Here is a 23,144-nt window from a genome sequence, read left to right as displayed (position 1 = left end):
CATTGAAAATACAAAACAAATCCAGAGCAAATGATAGGAACGTTCCTGAAAATATGGCAGGGCAATCAAAGCCAAAATTAACAAGTGGGATTACATCAAATTAGGAAGCTTCTGAACTGCAAAATAAACACTTAGCAAAGTGAAGAGCAACCAACAGAATGGAAGAAAATATTTGCAAACTATGAAACTGACCAAGGATTAATAGCTAGAATCTAAAAAGAGTTCAAGAAACTCAACAACCACAAAACAAACAATCTAGTCAAGAAACGAGCAAAGGATCTGAACAGACATTTTTCAAGAGAGGAAATTCAAATGGCCAATAGACACATGAAAAAATGCTCATGCTCACTAGCCATCAGGGAAGTGCAAATCAAAAGCATAATGAGGTTTCACCTCACCCCTGTTAGAATGGCTCTCACACAGAAATCAACAAGCAACAAATGCTGGTGAAGATGTGGGGAGAAGGGTATCTTAATCCACTGTTGCTGGGAATGTAAACTGGTACATCCAATGTGGAAGACAATATGGAGATATCTCAGAAAGCTGAATACAGACCTACCATGTGACCCAGCCATCCCACACCTGGGAATTTATCCAAAGGAAATGAAATCAGCATATAAAAGAGTGATCTGTACCTCCATGTTGATCCCTGATCAATTTACAACAGCTAACATATGGAATCAACTCAGATGTCCATCAATTGAAGACTGGATAAAGAAATTATGGTATGTATACACTATGGAATACTACAAAGCAGTTAAAAAAAAAACAAAACAAAACTGAGATCCTTTCATTTGTAAGAAAATGAATGCAACTGGAAACCATCACACTTAGTGAAAACAAGCCAGTCACCATAAGACAAATATCATATGGTCTCTCTGATCTGTGGTAATTAACAGAGTATCTAAAATGTAATCTATAGGAGCAAAACTAACACTTTGAGATGTGATGATTTTGAACAGCCCTTGTCTTGACTGTTGAACAGTTTTTTTTTTGTTTGTTTGTTTGTTTTATTTTTTCCTTCATTCTATCCAGTGAACTCTCTATTTAGTGTAAGGTTAATTTGATGAATATAAAAATTAACTGAAAAAGTTATCTCTGTACAAAAATAAGAATGGGAAAAGAAGAGGGAGGAGAAAGAAAGGTGGGAGGGAGGCAGGCAGGGGGGGAAGAATCACCATGTTCCCAAATCTGTATATATTAAGTGCATGAAGTTATATTCCTTGAACAAAAACAAAAACAAAAACAAAAACAAAAGAATGTGAACTTTTTTTTTTTTTTTTTGGTGGTTTGCATCGATGCTGGATGTCAATAATCACAAGAATAAGGACTGGCAAGGATTTACACTGATCTGGAGGATAATCTCAATTGATAAGATTAATACTAGCATATGGAGAACTGAAGAACTGTCCAGGTTCAAATCATTATATACTTCATGGCTGATAATGAAACATTGCATCTAACAGCAGAGCATAGCTAGTAAACTCAACCATTATCTATTCCTGCTTCATTCCAAACTTCAGTGTTTAAGGGAAAACAGCAGCTCACTGACTTTTAGTAATTAATCTGGCGATCTTTATTTCTGTGCAGGGAATAACGGTCAATGAGCACTTTTTTTACTTCCTAATTCTGGTGGGATGTACCTAATGTTCACTGCAAGTGTCTTACTTGTCTCATCCGTAATTATCTTTGTGACCTGACATAGCTATACCAGGCCTGCCTGAGGATACCTGGGGAAAGGGCTCAGTTCATATAAAACAATGAGAAGGAGCAGGGAAAGAGAATAAGAGGATTCAGTGGAAACTGCGTATTACACAGCAATATGGTTAAATTGATAAACTTAATTATCTTAAGGGAGCACAATACACTAAAGAATAGGTTTTACAAAAATCAGCTATTTCTACAGAGCATATATAAACAAATTAAATACCCTTAAATTAAGTCATGCTAAGCCCTCTGAAGAATGAGACAGAAAAATCAAACCAAACAGAAAGAATGAGGCACAATAAAAATCAATACTTACAATTATTTTATTATTATAGAAGTTATTTACTTGACAAATGCTATCATTTTCTTTCTGGATGCCATTTTTAAGCTTTTCTTCATCGAAGTGAGTATTTAACCACTCTTCTAAAAACTGAGTCATCTCTTTCCTATTACTTAATATTTGTTGAAATTCAGCCTTTATGCTAGGGAAGTCATTTTCTGAGAAATCCTTGAGAATTTCCTGTGTGAAAAATAGACATCGAATCGCCTAAAAATTAAGGAAATTTCTATCCAAGTATCATACAAATATCAGAAAAGGGGAAAATATCTACTGGATTCTTAGTATTCTGTTTTCACAGTAGACTAAGAAATACAATTCTAATTTAACACTTCATTCTAACTATTATCACAATATAATTTTAGCAGTATATGTAATAGGAGTACATTTATAAATTCTGTTAGAGTTAAACCTTGTCAAAATGAAAAATATGTGACTTACTATCACAATCAATAAAGGCTTCTGGAGGAACGTTTTCTACTGCATACAGAAGGTCTTACATCTATGTTGGGAATTGGATGCCAGCCTTATGTTGCTGGCTGACAGCAAGACATTCTATGTGGAATTGGTAGAATAAAAAGATTTCTGACTTCCAGTCACAGATGGACAAAGTTTTAGGAGGCATCTATAAATTTATTCTGGGGTTCCAAGAACTCCCACTTGCTAATGTTAAATGTGTTTTTCTGTGTTCGTGGAGGTCTGAAGAGCTGGCAATCCATTACTTGGCAGTCTTTATTTATATCTGGCCAGTTCTCACTCTGTCATCTAGTTTTCATTTCTGGTCAATGATAATGGCTTTCAGTACATGGAAACGTTTTTTTCCATGTGACATAAAAGCTTAAAATCTAATTAGATTTCTTTAAAATAAATTATACCTCAATATGTAGATCCAGATTCTGGTTCAATTTGAGGATCCTTACATCTTTGGATGGGACATCATAATCTTGTTGAAGATGCTGTATTTTTATTAGCAACTCATTGTGCTTTTCCACTTCATCAATAAAAGCCATTTCAAATCTATTGGTGGATTCATGTTGTTCTTCTTTTATCTTTGTAACATGGCTTAACACATACTTGCAAAAAAATAAATCAAGCAAATTAGAAGATGAAAGTTTCATCACAATAACAGGATGTTTTAGCCAGGTGGAGATCATGAAGTAAAACAAGGTCTTTCATTTTTCAGTATCCTCTGTGAAGTGGGGAAGACTTTCCCCTCTTAGCATCTTGAGAGAATAAATTCCAGATCTCAACTTCTATATTTTTGATTTTCTACTGGGTGTTTCTCCAGTTGAAAATTCAGTGCCTCCCCCTTTTCCTACCAACTTCCCTTTTACTATTGTTCTTTTTTATTGTTGTTAACTATACTGCTGATCACAGAGGTTTCCTACGTAGACACCAGAGATTCATTTTCAACATCCTCTTTTGCTGACTGTGACTTGGTAACTGATAAAAAAAGGGTTACCTGCTTCAAGATTTCCTAGCCAAACATATTTAGGTGTTCAAGGTGACAATAATTTCAACGTCATGTGTTCATGGATCTCATGAGTAATTTCTGGGTATCTGACTGCCACACTGTACAAAAGAATCGTCAGGACCTGAGGGGCTATCTATTTAGGTGAGGCAGGTATCTGTTTCCTATTTTTTCAACTTCCACCATCCCTTAACCTCTTATAATCTGGTCTCTTCCATAACCACTCATCTAAAATTGTTCTGGCAATGGTCACCAATGAGCCTGTTTATCACCAGATGGAGGGGCTATCTTCAGTCCATTATCTAGATTTCTGAAACATCTGCCACTCCTGGCCACTTCTTCTTTGACATACTCTACTCTATGGAGAGCACTTGCTTGGTTCCCTCATCTCTTTGCATTTTCTAACCTTGAACTCAAGTGTTGTTTCCTTTCTGCTCTGCCTCTTGGACATTAATCTTGGTCTGAAATTCTCTTCTTACCCCAAGGCTCTTATGCTTCTGTTACGTATGTCACTAATATGTGTTCTATTACCTGTCATCTGCATGCTGATAAATCCCAGATCTTAGCCCTGATTTTTCTCCTGCCAAATGTGACTCACATCTAAATGCCTCATTTTGTTTTCTTGGATGTTTCATCATGGGTTTTCTCACCACAAAATTATCTCAAGCTAAACACCTGATTTCTCCTGCCTTACCCACCTTTCTTCACTTCCCTTTTTTCTTTATTTCTCTTAATGGTGCTACAATCTAAAATTTTAGTTAAGCACAAATCTTAGGACTCAACCTCTCTCCCTTTCCTACATTATCAAGCACAAGTCAGGCCACTACAATATTTAAGCCACTAAATATTTCCCAAATCCCTTTTGCCCTCTCCATGTCTATGAAGCTTTCTCTAGTGCCATAGTCACACATAATGTTATCTGAACCACTTAACTGCCTCTTGCCTCTGCCACTAGGCTTATCTCCCTCAAACTCATTTCTCCTTTATTTTGTAGTGAAGCACTTAAATGGCAACCTGATCCTGTTACTACCACCATGGAGAGTTAACTATCCATAGGCCATTATGTACCAAATGAACTCTAACCTGAACTGGTCACATTCTGGCTTCCATCATAGTACTCATCTTCTGCAATTTCTTATCTGGTATATCATGCGGATAAAACCCAAAAATACCTCTGTCACACACTATACTACCTGATTATATGTCTGCCCCATCCACTGGTTATGAGATCTTTTACCATAGTGCTTGTATTAAACACCATGACACAATTTCTGAACCCCTCAGCAGAGCTCAGATTTTGCTGAACAAATGGGTATAAGATGCTCAGAGAATCTTGCTCATACTATTCTCAGAACCATGTAATCTTTGGTACTAAGTACATTAAATAGAGGTATGCCAATTCCCAAAGCAGGACTTAAATATGTTGATGTTTGAAACTGAAATGTATAGCATATTTACAGGTATATTATTAAAAGAAGGAGGTACCTTAAGTTTCTTCATGATTCTATGGAATTCCATGGAACATCTCTGGTTTGCAGTAAGAAGTTTTTGAATCTGTTTGGCTTGTGGATATGGAAGTGCCAGGTTTGCTTTTACTCTAATTGAAAGCTCTTTTTGGGTTTCAATTTCCTTCTCCAAATCAAAAGACATTCTATTCAAGTACTCATAATGATTCTCCATTTCTGAGTATCCTTTTAGAAGCTCCTAAAGGAAATTAGAATCCATTCAATGTAATAATTCATTCTAATTTAACAATAACTAGTTCTAACCCTAGAATTGTAATGAAACTTAAACAATTTTGGTGAGCAATAAATAAATTAAGATCTTTGTGGTTTTTTTTAAAGGGGAAACTGTAATTGATTTTGAATTATAGAAATAATATATAATTATTGTGGAAATTTAAAAAGTTTAAGCAAATACAACAAAAGAAAACCAGAAACAATCATTATCATTTAGATGCTGTTTCTTTCAGTCTTTTGAACATCCAGGATCTGAATGAGCTCTGACCAAGTCTGAAGAGAAATCTGGGTGAATTCAATCTGCTGTGTATAGTAGCTTCTATATAGTTATTGAGGGCTGTGTGAGTGAGTAAATTAAATAAGAGAAAAAGATTCAAACTGTATACCCGTCACCTTGGTATAGCCGCTTCACTGCTATTGTTTGCGTGGCTGTTTTCTATCCCTGTATCAGAGCTAGCCGTTAGGACTTAACTATTTTACTTTTTCACTGGGGCAATCACTGAGCTGTTTTCTCAATGACAGTAATTGCCACAAAACTTTTTAGGGGATCAAATAAAATGTATAATGTATGTGCAATATTAAAAGCGGTATAGACACTACAGCTTGAAGGAAATAAAACTGTATAAATGTTTCTGTATCTGTTTGTGTCCAAATTCATATTCTGCCAATTTACAAGCTGTGTAACCTTGGGCAACTGCTGAACAAGTTCTCTGAGCCTCAGTTTCACTGTTTACAAATGGAGCAATAAAATCCATCTCATGAGGGAAACCAACTGGCATATGGTAGACAGGCACTAAGTCTGGGCTTTATGCTTGAATGACCAAGCAGGTGGTATCCTGGTCAGAGCACAGGTAGAAGAACATGTTAAATTCAAGTTGCTGCAACTGTGTAGTAAGTGATAGGTTTAGTCCAAGGAGCTAACCAGCAGAAGAAATAGTTTCTGTTTTCAGTAAGTTAAGTAAAAACTAGATGCTGGTCTATGTTGGAAGGGATTCTGGTCTTTGATCTTCAGGTGAGTCACCTTACAGTATGGAGGAGCCTCTGGAATAATGACTGCTGTCAGGAATGCTAAGTGATACAGTCAACAATCCAAACACATCCTTAGGGATCATGTAGTCTAGCAAGGGTCACAGTAAATCCTGTCCTTACCTTTAGAAACTGGGTACTTCTCACTATTCCCATGGCTACCTGTGTGTGCCAAGCCACCACTGCTTCTGCCTGGATTATTGAAACTGATCTTTTAAATGGTCTTCCTGCTTCCACTCTATTTTCAATGCAATAGTCAGTAGCCTCTTAAAATGTAAGGTAGAGTACGTCTCTCATCTCCATGGATCTCCATCCCCTCCCCTATTACTTCAACGTTCTCTGAAGGCCCCACAGCCTGCCTCCTCCCATTAACTCTCTGATCTCCTTTCTTAGCTTCCCCGCTGCCAGGCAGGATGACATTCCAGGAGCACTGGACTCACTATTTCCTCTATCTGTGATGTGCCAGACACCAGAATGGCTCAGTCGCTTACCTCTTTCAGGTAAAATCAGACTCCCATTGCTTTGTTCGTATATGTAAATAAATATGCACACCCTTAATACCTGAACCAGATATTATTTAGAAAAATACTGAGCACTATTTACTTGTTCCACAGAGGTTCCTTCGATTCCATTTCAGGCTTCAAAAAGCTTTTGGAAAGGTTCTAATATTCATATGCTATTTTCACATGGGGCACTTACTTTTATCCTAAAGCATTTTTCTCTCAGGCTTTCTGTAGGGTGGTGTTGTCCATCAGCCATTAACACTTTCTCATGTTCTACTAGCTCTTTGCTGTTCTGTTGGTCCTGGTGTGGTACAAGAAATACACAGGGTTTCAGCTATAATTATATTCACATATAATATGTAACCAAATACTCAATTACATTTTATATCATTTCAGTAGTAAATGCAATATCACATTTTTAACTCAAATACAATGTTAAGATGCTCAGAAAAAATTCTGATGAGTGAAATTAAAAAATTCACTCACTGGGGGGCATGGTAGGAGGAAGAAGTAGGAGAATCGTATATATTTTAGAGGTATGATCCCTTCTTTGTAATTGCTAATAAGTTTTAGATTTATTTCTGGTTTCTTTTCTTCAAACAAAATCTCTGCATTAGAGTTACTGCTACCAACTAAATACTCTAGCAAAAACATCTGGCTTTCTATAGCATCCCAAGCCCTATTCATATATATTCTTTCCATCATGCTGGAACAGGAAATTCATTTACTGTTTATAGTTTGCATTTCAGATCAAAAGTACGAAACATTTTCTCTCACTTGCTTATATTGTTCACCACAGTACCTAGAAGAATGATTGACTGTCAATAAGTATTTGTTGAATGAATTAAATCTGTTTATAGATTTAATTAGGGTTGATATAAAGATGATTCCCAAGGGTTAGGTATTTCTGTTGAGACTGCAAAATATTTTTTTTCAAATATGGAAATGAAAGACTTTCACAAGATTTCATACAGCTATTGTCTGAACTTTCTGTTATTTTTTAGAGGATTCAATTAGGTTTAAGACATAGTGGGGTCAGTGTTGTGGCATAGCATGTTAAGTTACCACCTGCAATGCTGACATCCCAGGTGGCTGCTGTGCTTCAGATCCAGCTCCCTGTGCCTGGGAAAGCAGGGTAGGATGGCCCAAGTTTGGGTCTTTGCACTCATGTGGGAGACCCAAATGAAGCACATGGCTCCAGGCTTCGGCCTGACCTAGCCCTGGCCATTGCGGCCATCTTTGGAAGTGAACTAGTGGATGGAAGGTGTCTCTCGTCTCTCCCTCTCTTTATGACTCTGAATTTCAAAATAAATATAAATCTCAGAAAAAAGTTTAAAAACATAGTATTAAGGGAAACAGTTTGCTTTAACATCGTTCTTAAAGATGAAAATTAAACTGTATTTTCTGAAAAACTGACTTTTTAAAATTGGTTCTTATTGTGTGAAAATTATAGTTTTCTCACTATCCTTTATTAGTTGTAGAAGCTTCCAGAAACAATCATTATCATTATTATTTGCAAAGTTTGATTCTTATAACTAGTTACTAGATAAGTGAAGATTCTGAACTCACTCCAGCTATCATTTTTTTAATGATTTCTCTGAATTGGTCTCTTTCCATTTTGAGAGACTCTTTTATCCTCCTCAGCTCAATGCTTTCCTTAGCTATGGTTCTGCTTTCTTCGAGGTTTTCATAAGGTTTCTTAGTGAAGTGCAAGTTATCCTTATCCACACTTTGCACAGATAAACTCTGAGCCTCGTATTGCTTCTTCAACTGTTCCATTTCACTCATTTTTTTATGAGTGTTACTAACATCGTCTTTCATTTTAAGCAGTTGAAGTTCTTTTTTCTGAAGTTCTTGAATCTTGAGAAAATTATAAAACAAATTAGAATGCAAATAGAATTCTTTCAGGGAAGAAACATAGAGTGTATTTGTTAGTGTATACATAAACACAGGTTGAATATTCCTTAAAGGAAATATTTGGGACCAAGAATATTTCAGATCTTGGGTATTTTTGGATTTTGGAATATTTGCACAGCTTGCATTGGTTCAACATTCCTAATCTGAAAATTTGAAATCTGAAAGTTTTTGAGCATGATGTTCTTGCTCTTAAAAAGTTTCAAATTTCAGATTTTTGGATTAAGGCTATTCAACTTGTATTTGTATTTATATGTCTATATCCTTTCTCATTCCACAGGTAATTCTGGACACAGTTATTCCCAAAAGAAGAACAAAACAATACATACCTTTTTCTGCAATTCATCGTTTGATTTATCTAAATCCCTCTGAATATTTGAAATCTGAGTTGTCCTTTCTGAAAATTTCTCTTTTAATTTACCAATAGTTTCTTGCTGATCTTTCAAATGCATATGAGCAACTTTTAGTTCCTCTTTTGTTGCCAGATCCTTTATTTTTAGAAGAAAAAGAAAAATGCTAGGATATAAAGGCATATCAGCTTTTCTTAATCATTAGCTTAAACCAAATCTTAAACATGTGGGCTCCATTAAAAACAACCATTTCATTACCACAAAATGATAAAGTGCAGAAAGGATATCCAAGTGCACATTCCTGCCCCTATCTTTCCTGTCTTTGTCCTGCACCCTGTGGAACTGTGCCACTTGCTTTTCTCCTACTACTGCCTGACCACCACCCCCCCCCCCCCCCCCCCCCGCCAAGATTTATTTGAAAAAGGCAAAGTTACAAAGAGACAGGGAGACACAGAGATGTTACATCTGCTGGTTTACTACCCAAGTGGTCACAGTGGCCGGGGCTGGGCCAGGCCAAAGTCAGAAGCCTGTAGCTTCTTCTAGGTTTCCCCTCATGTGTACAGGGGCCCAAGAACTTGGATCATCTTCTGCTGCTTTCCCAGGTGCATTAGTAGGGAGCTGGATTGGCAATGGAAGAGCTAGGACTCAAACCAGCACCTATATGGGATGCTGGCATTACAGAGGGCATCTTAACCCTCTATATCACAGTGCCAGAGCCCTGACAACTTTCTAAAACGGCACTGCATAAAGAGTACTCCATTCTTATGCTTAACATTTTGTTATGCAGATGAACCCCTGTAACTGCCTTATTGGTGGATACTTGGACTGCTTCTAGATTTTGGTCATCCTAAACAATGCTGCAGTGAACACTTGTATTTTTGCCCAAATGTGTGACTATAGTATTAGGATAAATTCATAGAACTGGAATTGCTGTTCCAAATGTAAATGCTGATACATTTTAGAAAAGATATTGTTAAAACTGTCCCACTCGAAGGTTGCAACATTCACTTTCTCACCAACAATATTTACAGAGCCCAGCATTTTATATTAAAAGTAGTAGGTTGGCCGGTGCTGCAGCTCACTAGGCTAATCCTCTGCCTGCAGTGCCGGCACCCCAGGTTCTAGTCCCAGTTGGGGCGCCGGATTCTGTCCCAGTTGCCTCTCCTCAGTCCAGCTCTCTGCTGTGGCCCGGGAAGGCAGTGGAGGATGGTCCAAGTGCTTGGGCCCTGTACCCACATGGGAGACCAGGAGGAGCACCTGGCTCCTGGCTTCAGATCGGCGCAGCGCGCTGGCCGTATCGGCCATTTTGGGGGTGAACCAACGGAAAAAGGAAGACCTTTCTCTCTGTCTCTCTCTCTCTTACCGTCTAACTCTGCCTGTCAAAAATAAAAAAAATAAAAATAAAAAAATTAAAAAAAAAAATCGCCATACTGTTTTCCACCATGGCTGTAGCCCTAGCCAGCATTTAGTGCATCTACAACCAACTTATCTTTGACAAAGGAGCTAAAATCAATCCCTGGAGCAAGGACAGTCTGTTTTGGGAGACTAGGAGGAAGCACCTGGCTCCTGGCTTTGCATTGGTGCAGCACGCTGGCTATAGCGGCCATTTGAGGGGTGACCCAATGGAAAGAAGACCTTTCTCTCTAACTCTGTCGAAAAAAAAAAAAATAGTAAAATAGTAGTGGGTTTACAGGGTATGAAGAAGGAACACAACTCACTCTAGCTATGGTTTCCTGTAGGTTTTCTTTGAGTTGATCTCTCTCCAGTTTGAGATTCTCCTCCATTCTCTTTAAATCATCTCTTTCTTTCATTACAGATTTCATTTCTTCAAGGTTTTCATGAAGTTTTTGGGCCAAATTTAAATTCTCCATTTCTATTTTATTGAGAGTTAAACTTTGGTTCTTGAGTTGTTTTTGCATCTCACTGATACCTTCTTTTAACTTAAAAAGTTGATGGTCACTTGTCTTAAGTTCTTGAATCTTAAGATAATCATAAAATAATATGTTAGGATACAGATTTTTAGGCAAGGATAAGTAATAGTTTTTAAATGGATTAAGTTAATAGTCTTTCCATGTCACTCTAATAAGCTCAATTATTTCTGATATACCCATGTATATACGTTTATAATCCCATAACCCAGATTAAAACAGAGAACATTTCTAGCATTCCTTTCAGTACCCATGCACCCCTTTCTGGAGGTAACCACTATTCTGACCTTTACCATCCTATATCAGCTCCTGTTTAATCTACTTATCACAATGTGTTTATCCATTGTCCTGATGAAAGGCATCTGCATTGTTTCCAGTTTTTCGCTGTACTATAGGAGGCTGCTATGGCCATTCTTCTAATGTTTTTTTTTTTTTATGTTAGTTAGTATGCACTCTTTTCTCTTGAGTACATACCCAAGGAGTGGAAATGCTGAGCTTTCAAGCAAGTATATATTCTGCAGGAGTAAATACTGACAAGCTGCTTTCCAATGGGGCTGAGCCATGTTACATCCCTAAAGGTTTCAGGAACAAAATAAATCAAATATGTATTCAAACAAGTTCCCCACAAAGTACCTTTTCTTGTAATTTAGCATTTGACTTTTCTAAATCTCTTTGCAGATTCGCAATTTCATTTGTCTTCTCAGAAACAATCTCTTGGAGTTTATCAACAGTTTCTTGGTGCTCTTTCAGATCCTTGTGAGCAATACTTAGTTCCTCTTGTTTTTTCAGATCCTTTATTATTAGAAAAATTTAAGAACAATGATATAGCTTAATGTCAATTAGTATTTTTAATCAAGAAATATTTTCTTAAAAATAGTAACATAAATTTTTCTCTTCTCATCTCCACATATGCTACTCTTACTTTCCTGGGACAAATATTTTATACAAACACTATTTTATAGCTTATTTTCCTCCTTAGAAGTTATGTTGGGCTTCTAAACAGGACATTCAAATCCATCTATTTCTCTCTTTTCTTTTTTTTGTTAAGAGTACACAGTATTTTGGCATACCACTCATATATACCTAGTTTCCTTCTTAAGAACATTTAGATTGCTTTCCATTTGTAAATTACAAATTACTATAAAGAATGACTTGTGGGGAACTTCCGGTAAGTTTATTTTGGAGCATGAAGATAAGGGCCTACTAATTTGGGCCTACATAATTTGATAATTACGGAATATATTACCTTGAGAATCACACGCATATTATGTGCATTATAATACAGACTTTTCATGAACTTTTTGAAGTATCTTTATATAGTTTTCTTTATTGTAACAACTGAGTCAGTATAGACACTGCATAAAATCTATAAAGTGCTGGTTACAGACTAGTAATTTTGAAAAACAATACTAACTTCTCCATTTGAAAAGTTATACTGTTTTATTCTTGCAACAATACCACTTGTTTCAAAGCAAGGTTCACTGCTATAAGGAAATATCACATTCACTTGCTAGGAAGAGACACAGTGTAACGTACTTTAGCTTCTGTTTCTTGAAGGCATTCCCTAAGTTGGTCTCGTTCCATTTTGAGGGCTTCTTTTACTCTTTTCAGGTCATCATTTTCTTTAGTAACAAGTCTTATTTCTTCAAGATTTTCATGAAGTTTCTGAGTCAATCTTAACTTCTCCATTTCTGTACTTTCCAGAATTGAATTCTGGGCCTCTAATTGCTTCTTCAATTGCTCTGTTTGATACACAGTTTCTCGGAGATCATTTTTTACTTTAATAAGTTGACATTCTTTCTCCTGAAGTTCTTGGATCTTGATATTAATCATATAACAAGTTAGAGTAGTAATAGATACAGACAAAAAAACTCAACAATACTTTCCAAACTGAACAGGCAAATCTTCACCTGTCTTCAATTTGAGGGTGATTCTGATCCTGTTTCATTACACAAAGGACCCAATTCAAACTCTCAGCTGCTCAGATTACAGCTAAAAACAAATACATACCTGTGCTTTTAAGGCAGAATCTGAGCTTTCTAAATCCATCCGCATATTTGCTATTTCATCTATCTTCTCTGAAATAATCTCTCTCAGTTTATCAACAGTTTCTTGGTGCTCTTTGAGGTGCATGTGTGCAATTTTTAGTTCCTCTTGTTTTTCCAGGTCCTTTATTAGACAAAGAAAAATAATACATAGAGGATAATACAATTCAAACAGAACAGAAATGTATAGGATAAGAAGAATCATTCTACTCCTTTTCTGAGGCTTTCCTGTCCTCACTCTCTACCCTTCTTTCAGATGTCAATTCATTCTAGGTAGACTTTGCAACTTAACCCTAATCCCTAACATGAAATCAGCACTGTAGTTCTATCCTACTCTATATCCATGCCATAGAACTCCATGATTAATGGCACATTTAACCAGTTTCCACTAAAAGATAGTTAGAAATTTCCCTATTTTGTGGTTTGCTTTATTTGGTTACTGCAATTTGCTGCAATGAGTATGCTTCTATAAATATCTTTGTCCAGCTACCCAAATGTGTCTATGACTGGCTACAATTGGATGTTTTAGGTTAAAAACAAACTTAATGAAAAATGTGGAAAGTCTTAGCAAATATCCCCTATCTCCTCATGACCCCCAACTTTCCTCAAAGGTTTACATTCCCATGACCCCTGTGGCCCACTGTTCCTTTAGGACACACAGTTGCAGTTACTAGATGGGGAAAAGATGGTAACTCACTTTAATTAGAATTTCTCTTAGGTTTTCCTTAAGCTGGTCTCTCTCTGCTTTGAGAGTCTCCTCCATTTCCCTAAGGTCATCTCTTTCTTTTAATACAGATCTCATTTCCTCAAGGTTTTCATGGATCTTCTGACTCAGTTGTACATTCTGCATTTCTACGTTTTCCAGTGTTGACTTCTGGGTCTCAAATTGTTCTCTCAAGTGTTCCATTTCACACATTTTTGCCTGAGACTCATTCATAGCTTTTACCTGAATATACTGCTGTTCTTTTTCTTCAAGTTCTTGGATCTGAGAAAATAAAATAAGTTAGGATATGGGCAAAGCTTTTTTTTTCTTAAGCATAAGAAAGAATTATTCATAAACTAAGGCAATCATCTTTACATGTTAGCCTACTCTTCTCTTTCATAAAGGATATGAGAAACACAGTAATCAGATGTCAATTTCCAGCTTAACAGAACCAAGCCTACTTTTGTCTACAATTTAGCATCTGAATATTCGTCACTTGGTTTGTCTTCTCTGAAATATTACTTGTACTAACATTATCTTGGCACTCAGATATGAATGCAAATAGCTTTTAGTATTTGTGTTGCCAGTTCTTTTAAGATTACAGGAAAATTAATAAAACTTAACAATGAATACAACCTAATCCTATTTTTGTATCCAAAAAGCAACAAAAGAGGGAAACTTACTTTAGCTGTAATTTCTTTCATGTTTCCTTTCAGTTGGTCTCTTTCTATTTGAAGGGCCTCCTGTATCCTTTTCAACTCATCTCTTTCCTTAATTATAATTCTTATTTCTTCTTGACTTTTTTGAAGTCTTTCGGTTAACTCAAGTTTCTCACTTTCTGTATTTTGTAGTGTTGACTCCTTGGCTTTGAGAAGCTCCTTGAATTGTTCCAGTTCACTCACTTTTCCCTGAGGCTCACAAACTTCCTTGACACTAGTAAGTTGTTCTGGTTTCTCATAAAGCTCTTGGATCTTAAAAATGGTAAAATAGCCAAAAATGTGTACATATACACAAATAAACATATATTTTAAGCCAAAAGAAGCAGGTTGATTTCTAAAACAATTTAGTGCATAAACACCAATCTTTATTATTGATTTATTTCAGCAGAGAGTCAGTGAGCAGGGAGGGAGAGTTAAGACAGCACGATAGTGAGAGAGCTTCCTCGTTTGCTGGTTCACTTCCCAAGTGCCAGTAACAGTTCCAGGCTGGAGACCAAAGTCAGGAGCTGGGAACTCAGTGTAGGTGGAGGAACCCAACCATCTGAATCATTACCACTATCTGTCAGGGTCTGCATGAACAGGAGGCCAGAATCAGGAATGGAGCTGGGTAGAACCCAGACCCAGACACACTAATACGTGATTCAAAGGTCTTTTTATTTTATTTTTTAAAAATGATTTCTTTATTTATTTGAAAGGCAGAGTTATATATAGAGATGGAAAGACAGAAAAAGGGAGAGAATGTTCTATCCATTGGTTCACTCCCTGACTGGCCACACAAAGGCTGAAGCTGAGTTAGGCAGAAGCCAGGAGCCTGGGACTCCATCTGGGTCTCCCATGTAGATGGCAGGGGCCCAAGCACTTGAGCTGTTTTCTGTTGCCTACCAGGCACATTAACAGGGGGCTAAATCAGAAGTGGAGCAGCTGTGACTCGAATTGGTGCTCATTTGGGATGCTGGCTTTGCAGGTGGTGGCTTAACCCACTGCATCACAATACTGGCCCCTAAAGTTCTTAATAGGCAACTCGACCACTAGGCCAAATATAGTAGTCTTTCTAACCCAATGGGTCACATGCCTCAGGTATCATCTCACTGTTCCTTCACCCTCCCTTACCTTTTTCTGTAATTCAACATTGGTCATTTCCAATTCCTTTTGCATGCTGGATATTTCAGTTTCCTTCGCTGAAAGATCTACTCTCAACTTATCAATAGTTTCCTCTTGTTCTTTTAGGCAACAACGGACAACTTTAAGTTCCTCTTCAGTTTCTAGGTGCTTTAAGAAATGGATAGAAAAGTTATAACCATTGTAATTCCACTTCCTAAAGTTCTCATGAAAATATACTTACAAAAAGTAAACATTGTTATAAAACGAAATTTACTTTAGCTATGATTTCTTGTATGTCTTCTTTAAGCTGCTTGCTTTCTGACTGAAGAGCTTCTTGCAGCCTCTCCAGGTCATCTCTCTCCTTGGCCACAGATTTCACTTCATCGAGACTTTCTTGAAGTCTCTCGGACAACTTCAGTTTTTCCATTTCTATTCTTACTAGTGCTGAATCTTTGGCTTTGAATTCTTCCTTCAATTTTTCCATCTCACTCATGATTTTAGTAGTCTCATCTTTTTCTTTCATACTGAATGACTGTTCTTGTTTGCCTTGAATCTCTTGAATCTTAAGAGAATCATAAAACAGTACAGTTGAGTTCCAGAGATATTTTAGCATAGGGAAAAAGGAATCAGGACACTTTCTCCAACTGTCAGGGCAGGACACAGCCATCTTTCCACCTCTCCCACTCTTCCATTATTTGGGCATTTAACTCTCTTTTATTGAGGACTCAGTGTTGTCAGCATCCTTACTAGCAGTTGGAGATAAAACAGTAAATGAGACTTATGTGATCTCTGTCTTTTTGAGACTTACAAGTTAGGGGAGAAGACAGACATAATGCAAAATCTTACCAGGGTGTTAACATCAAATCTAGTTATTGTGAGTGATTAGGAAGGATTAGGGATACAAAGCTTCAGTTGTGATCTGGAGGATAAGAGCATTAGATAGGCAAAGGGAGGCATGGAAGGACTACAGGTGGAGAGAGCAGAGCGTCTGATGGCCGTGACATGCAGAGAGCAGATGAGTGTTGCTGGGGCATGAGCAGGAAGTGTGAGCTGAATTAAGGATGTAGAGCAGCAAGGTCTGGGGTCCAGGGCTTCATGGGTCACATGCAGGACTCTGACCTTTATTTCAATTTTATTATTGAGACACGAAAGGAATTAAAAAAAGAGCACCTGGGCTCAGAATGGGGTATGGATAAGATTAGTATGAACATGAACGTGGGAGACCAGTTAGAGAAAAAAATCATGGTGTGAGTTGGATTAGGGTAGGTGGTGGCACAGTGAGAAACAAAGTGGAGGGATTTTCACACGTGTGTGTACACACACATACACACACCAAGAAAGAGTGGGAGAGGGAGAACTTGAACACGCAAACCCACTGATGTCAACAAGGTTGGTCACTGAATTAAGGAGTGAGTGAGAGGAAGGGATATCAGTAGGGATGATTCCCAAGTTTCTGAGTGAAGCAATGAGGAAGACAGTAACGCCTCATGGGATGTTACAGGAGCAGGTTTAAAGGTGGGAAGAAAATAATTCATTTTTGGCTTTTACCTTTCCTGTAATTTAGCACTGCTTTTTCCAAATCATTTTTGAATATTTAAGAAAACATAGGCCTTCTCTGAAACCTTGTGTCTCAGTTTCAATCGTTTCTTAATATTCATGAGTACTTTTAATTGTTCTGTTTCTGATTTCTTCATGATTAAGTGACATTTAAAGAATGGTAACTGTACTTTAACTATGACAAAAATGCCCCCTCTCCAAAACCTTGTTTTTTGTAAAATAAAATCCTAACTACATGGGAGGAAACTTACTTTAGCCAAATTTTCTCGCATGTCTTCTTTCAGTTGGTCACGTTCAAGCTGAAGTGCTTCTTTTATCAACTTAAGGTCATCTCTTTCCTTCGTTAGAGATTTTATCTCTTCATGACTTTCTTGGAGTTTCTCAGTCAACCTTTCCATTGCTATGCTTGCTGGTGTTGTGGACTCCTTGGTTTTGGATTGTTCTTTCAGTAACTGCAGTTCACTCATTGTTTCCTGAGTCTCACTGACTTCTTTAACATTAGGAAGTAGCTCCTGTTCCTCAGGAAGCACCAAGATCTAGCAATATTCAGAAAATACCAAGGTTACTATGTGGAGAATATTACTGTGATTGCTAAATTTTTATTTGAAAGGCAAAAGGGGGGGGGGGGTGGAGGAAGAAGAGACTCTCTTCCATCCACTGGTTTATTCCCCTAATGCCCATAGCAGTCGGGGTTGGACTAGGCTGAAGCCAGGAGCTGTGAATTCAATCCAGGTGTGTTCCTGGTTGTGGGTGGCAGGGACCCAAGTAACCCAAGCCATCAACACTACTGCCTCTAGGGTATGTACTGGCAGGGAGCTGCAATTAGAAGCAGAGCTGGAACTCAAACCCCAGCATCTGATATCAGAGGTGGGAGTCCTAAGTGGTATCTTAGCCAGAATCACAAATGCCCACCTGTTCCCCACCCCACCCCACCCCAGCAAGTTTTGAAGGGAAAAGACCAGGTACATTCTACGGCAATGATCTTGAACCCTCAGAGCCTGCTCCTACTGTTTATTCCTCTTCCTTTGATTCTCACTGAGGCTATTCACAACTTCTCTGTCTAGTCACATTCTGTCATAACTTTCTTTCCAGCTTAGATTCAAAGTGAACCAATTCTTATTCTTTACTAATAAGGTGTTAATTCAGTCAATTGTTAGTTCCCAAATGCTACAAGTTGAGCAGATTATATTCTTTTTTTTTATTTTTATTTTTTTGGCAGATAGAGTTAGACAGTAAGAAAGAGAGACAGAGAGAGAAAGGTCTTCCTTCTGTTGGTTCACCCCTCAAATGGCTGCTACGGCCAGCGCAGCGCCGATTAGAAGCCAGGAGCCAGGTGCTTCCTCCTGGTCCCCCATGTGGGTGCAGGGGCCCAAACACTTGGGCCATCCCCCACTGCCTTCTTGGGCGACAACAGAGAGCTGGACTGGAAGAGGAGCAACCGGTACTAGAACCCAGCGCCCATATAACCCAGTGCCCATATGGGATGCCAGTGCTGCAGTTGGAGGATTAACCAAGTGAGCCAAAGTGCCAGCCCCAGAGCAGACTATATTCTAATACATGTAGGGTCGCATCTTCAGATGGGCCCCATTGCCACTTGTCAATTTTTTCTGTGTGTACACATAGAATGCTCTTTCCCATGATTATGGGAAGTTACCATGTAATTTTGCATATCATATTTCTCTATGTACTATACTGGAATGGAGAGATTTAAAAATTATTTATTTATTTATTTTAGAGGCAGAGATACAGAGAGATCTTCCATCCACTGGTTCACTGCCTAAATGGCTGCAACAGGTCTGTGTTGAGTTGAAACCAAGAGCCAGGAGCTTCATTAGGACCTTCCATGCGGGTGTCAGGCACTCAAATACTTGGGTCATCCTCCGCTGCTTTCCCTGATACATTAGTAGGGAGCTGGATCTGAAGTGGAGCAGCAAGGGCTCGAATAGGCAACCATATGGCATTCCAGCATTACAGGCAGTAGCTTACCTGCTATGCCACAATGCTGGCCCTGAGGGACTTTTTAATGTGCCCACATTGGGGGAAAGAACCATGTCTTATTTAACATCCACAGTATCAATGCTTGGCATAGACTTTTAAAAAATAACAAAGATATATATATATATATATATTTTTAAAGGTTATTTATTTGAAAGGCAGATTACAGAGAGAGGAAGAGAGAGAGAGAGAGCTATTACCATTGCCTCCCAGAGTTTTCACTGGAAGAAATCTGGAGTTAGGAGAGTTGAAATTGTGAATGAAACCCAGGCACTTCAATGTGGGATGTTGGCTAAATGCCTAGGTTAAATGCTCTCCAGAGTAGGCTTTTAACACAAATTAGCTCAGTCATGTCCAAGTCTCACCTCTAGAGCATCTAACATTATCTGATGTTACCTAGCCCATTGATTACTTATAAGCTACCTCCTTCCACTTCAAATAGATGGTAGGATTTTAGGAAACTTGTCTACCTTGTTCCCATATTTCTATAACCTAGGACTGTGCCTGCCCTATTCCACATTCAACAAATTTTGGTGTAGCAGCTGAAAAGTCACTTGGGACCTCTGCACCTCACACCGGAAGCCTGGGTTCAAGTCCTGGCTCCATTTCCAATTTCAGTTTCCTGCTAGGTGCACCCTGGGAAACAGCAAATGATGGCTCAGGTACTTGGGACTCTGCTGAACATGTGGGAGATCCAGACTGATTTCTAGGCTCCTGCCTTCAGCCAGAACAAGCCCCAGCCATTGCAGGCATCTGGGAATTGGAACTGTGATGGAAGATTTCTATCTGTGTCTCTTTGGCTTTTAAAATAAAATGAATATAAAAATTAAAAAAATCCCTTAATTGAATGAACCATAACTTAGCTACTATTTAATGTTTATTTTTTCTTCAGTGGAGAAAGGAAGAGGTGACAGATTACAGAAGAGAGAAAAGACATACCCCTTGTAATTTGGTGTTGGATTTTTCCAAGTCCTTCTGAGTATTTTTCATTTGAGCTGTCTTTTCAGAAAGGCTTCTTCTTAGTTCATCAATGGTTTCTTGCTGTTCTTTTAGATTCATGTGAGCAATTTTTAGTTCTTCTTTTGTTTGTAGGCCCTTAATTAATGAGAAAGTGAAATTTAAAGAGTATTACAACAACATTATCCCAACGTTGTCCCCCTCTTTCGAATTGACTCAGTTTTTAAAGAAACATTTAATAGATGAAGGAAAAGAGTGTAACTTACTGTAGCTTCAATTTCTTTTATGTATCCTTTAAGTTGGTCCCTCTCTATTTCAAATGTCTCCTGTAATTCCTTTAGATCATTTCTTTCCTTGGTTATAGAGTTCTTTTCTTTATAATTTTCTTGAAGTTTCTGAGCCAACTCAAGCCTCTCTGTTTCCATTTGTTCCAATTTTAATCCTTGGTTCTTGATTTCATTCTTTAAATTTTCCATTTCAGTCATCTTTTTCTGCATTTCACTCATCTCTTCTTGAACACTAAGAAGTTGCTGCTGTTTTTCTTGGAACTGTTCAATCTTAAGATTTATAGTTTTTATAATTACTATTTTTTCTATATTTTCTCAAAATTCTTATGTAATCATTAGCACGGGCCTGCCTATCACCCCAGTATAAACAGGCAAGTAGCATTAAAAGTAAATGCACAGTGTCTTAGTGGGTTGAATAATGTCCCACACAAAACTCATGTCTACAAAGAATGTCAGAACGTGAATTTACTGTGATGAGGTAAGGACAGAAAACATCCTAATGGATGAGGGTGGCTCTCAATGCAACAAAGAGTGTATTCATAACAGACAAAAAAGGACACAGAGACAGAAAGGAACATCATATGAAGGTGGAAGCAGAGACTGCAGTGACACAGTTACAAGCTAATGAATGACAAGGTTAATTGGGAGACACCAGAAGCTAGGAAAAGCAAAGGAAGGCTTCTTCTCTAGAGCCTTAAGATCATGGTACTGATGACACTTCAACTTTGAGCTTCTAGAATCCAGAACAGAATAAATTTCAGTTGTTATAAGTTACCAAGTGAATGCTAATTTGTTATAACAGCCCTAGGAAACTGATATAGGTTGAACAAGGAGCTATGGTGAGAATGAGACAAAGTAAAAAAAGCAGAGACTAATATATAAAAGTAGCTACCAAATAACTATAATTTTTCATCTTTTAAAAATGTTTATCTATTGGAAACAGAGCAAGAATGTGAGAGAGGGAGAAAGAGGGGGAGAAGGGGAGAGGGGGAGAGGGGGAGAGGGGGAGAGGGGGAGGGGGGGAGGGAGGGAGAGAGAGAGAGAGAGAGAGAGAGGGAGGGAGGTATCAATCTTCCACCCACTGGTTCATTTCCCAAATGTCTGCAACAACTAGGACTGGACCATGCTGAAGCTTGGAGCCAGGAAATTAATCCAGTTCTCCTATGTGGGTGGCAGGGACCCAAGTATTTGAGCCATTATCTGCTGCTTCCTAGGTATGCATTAGCAGGAGGCTGGATCAGAAGCAGAGACAGGGCCCACACCCAGGCACTCCAATCTGGGATAGAAGCCTCCCAAGTGGTGGCTTACCTTGCTGTGCCACAAGGCCTGCCCTGATTCCTTACCTTAATAAAAAGTTTAAAAATAATTTACTTTCATCGTTAGTAAGATGCTTAAGGGGTGGCCCAAACAAACACTGAGGCACTACATTTCACAGGCTGTGATTTCTTTCACTTCTTTAAGAGGAGCGTGAAACAGAGACAAGGTTTTGTAAATTCAATTACATGAAAAAAGAAATGAAAAGAATGAAAAGAAAACACATTTTAGGAAAAAACAATATAGTGCACATGGCAATGCCCTTAGCTTATAGTGAAGATTCTCTGTGAGTAGACTTCAGAATCACTTGGGCAAATCAGTTGGTACAGGGGTCTTTGCTCTGAAGCAGATATTATAGTATATCTTACTTCAATAAAAGAAATGAATCTGGAAAGTATAAACATCTAAGAGATGGCAGTAATGGTTAATCCTATATTTTAGAGAATGACTAATGAATCCCCACAAAGGAAGGATCTTTATTTCCTTGACCAATGACTCTCAAGTGCCTAGAACAAAGTAGTTCTCAATATTTGATGAGGAACAGTACTATACAGGTTGAATGATACAAGGCTCCTTCTCACTGAATGAAGTCTCTGGAATGATATAATCCTCACAGGGAATGTTACTTAAGACCACGGTATGGGTTGACAAATTTTAAAACATTAAGATCTGTACATGTGGGGATGTATGTGTTATTCCTGGATTCTAGTCTATGGGCATCAAAATTTATTACCAAGAAAAGTTAAGTCAGGGAAAACTAAAAATTCACCTTTTCCTTTAGTTTTTCTTCAACTTCTGCCAGTTTCTCACAGGCCCTAGAGAGCTCTTCTTCCTTCTTTATGGTACGGTTCTTTTCTTGTACAACAATTTCTTGTTGCTTTTTTAGGTCATCACCAAGAATTCTTAATTCTTTCTGGTTTTCAATGGTCTAGAATTAAAAATAAAAAGTTGAGATTCAGATAAATATTAGATCATATTTATGAAATCTATTAAAAATCAATATTTGCCTCAGCCTGCAGATGAAGAAATTAAGACAAATCATAGAAGCAAAGATCAACAACAAAAAAGGGGGGAGGTGAATTATTAATTTAATCAGAGACGCTAGGAATCTTTATTTTATGTCATTTCTTTATAGCTACATTTATATTCCTATCATGATAATTAGAATTGGATTTAGCATTCTATTATGACAGCTTAGCTCATTTCAGCCCCATTAGTCCAAAGAGACTATTTCTTTTTTTTTTTCTTTTTTAAAGAGTTATTTATTTATTTGAAAGTCAGAGTTACAGAGAGGCAGAGGCAGAGAGACAGAGAGGTCTTGCATCTGCTGGTTCATTCCCCAAATGGCTGCAACAACAGGAGCTGAGCTGTGCTGCTCTGAAGCCTGGAGCCAGGAGCTTCTTCCAGGTCTCCCACCTTGGTGCAGGGGCCCAAGCATTTGGGCCATCCTCTGCTGCTTTCCCAGGTGCACCAGCAGGGAGCTGGATTGTA

At 37.9% G+C, this 23,144-nt stretch overlaps 1 protein-coding gene across 3 annotated transcripts in view; it reads right to left on the bottom strand.

The window, feature by feature from the left end:
* CENPE (centromere protein E) overlaps window positions 1–23,144 on the bottom strand; it is an 82,058-nt gene that overhangs the window by 13,802 nt on the left and 45,112 nt on the right. For 2 of the 3 annotated variants that reach the window (XM_051820142.2, XM_051820143.2), the window contains 18 exons: window positions 22,423–22,581; window positions 20,319–20,609; window positions 20,035–20,190; window positions 17,352–17,636; window positions 15,818–16,105; window positions 15,553–15,711; window positions 14,407–14,694; window positions 13,718–14,005; window positions 12,986–13,144; window positions 12,512–12,793; window positions 11,609–11,767; window positions 10,766–11,026; window positions 9,027–9,185; window positions 8,353–8,643; window positions 6,980–7,084; window positions 5,001–5,219; window positions 2,920–3,117; window positions 2,024–2,227 (listed from right to left, as the gene is read on the bottom strand). In XM_051820142.2, the coding sequence (XP_051676102.2) occupies window positions 2,024–2,227; window positions 2,920–3,117; window positions 5,001–5,219; window positions 6,980–7,084; window positions 8,353–8,643; window positions 9,027–9,185; window positions 10,766–11,026; window positions 11,609–11,767; window positions 12,512–12,793; window positions 12,986–13,144; window positions 13,718–14,005; window positions 14,407–14,694; window positions 15,553–15,711; window positions 15,818–16,105; window positions 17,352–17,636; window positions 20,035–20,190; window positions 20,319–20,609; window positions 22,423–22,581 (3,951 nt within the window). The remainder of the gene's footprint in view (window positions 1–2,023; window positions 2,228–2,919; window positions 3,118–5,000; window positions 5,220–6,979; window positions 7,085–8,352; window positions 8,644–9,026; window positions 9,186–10,765; window positions 11,027–11,608; window positions 11,768–12,511; window positions 12,794–12,985; window positions 13,145–13,717; window positions 14,006–14,406; window positions 14,695–15,552; window positions 15,712–15,817; window positions 16,106–17,351; window positions 17,637–20,034; window positions 20,191–20,318; window positions 20,610–22,422; window positions 22,582–23,144) is intronic. The other variant, XM_051820144.2, reaches the window with a different exon arrangement.

Source organism: Oryctolagus cuniculus, chromosome 8 (genome assembly GCF_964237555.1).
Source record: "Oryctolagus cuniculus chromosome 8, mOryCun1.1, whole genome shotgun sequence".
Classification (NCBI taxonomy): Eukaryota; Metazoa; Chordata; class Mammalia; order Lagomorpha; family Leporidae; genus Oryctolagus; species Oryctolagus cuniculus.
Note: the sequence above shows the minus strand (reverse complement) of the source record. Positions and strands in the feature narration are given on the sequence as shown.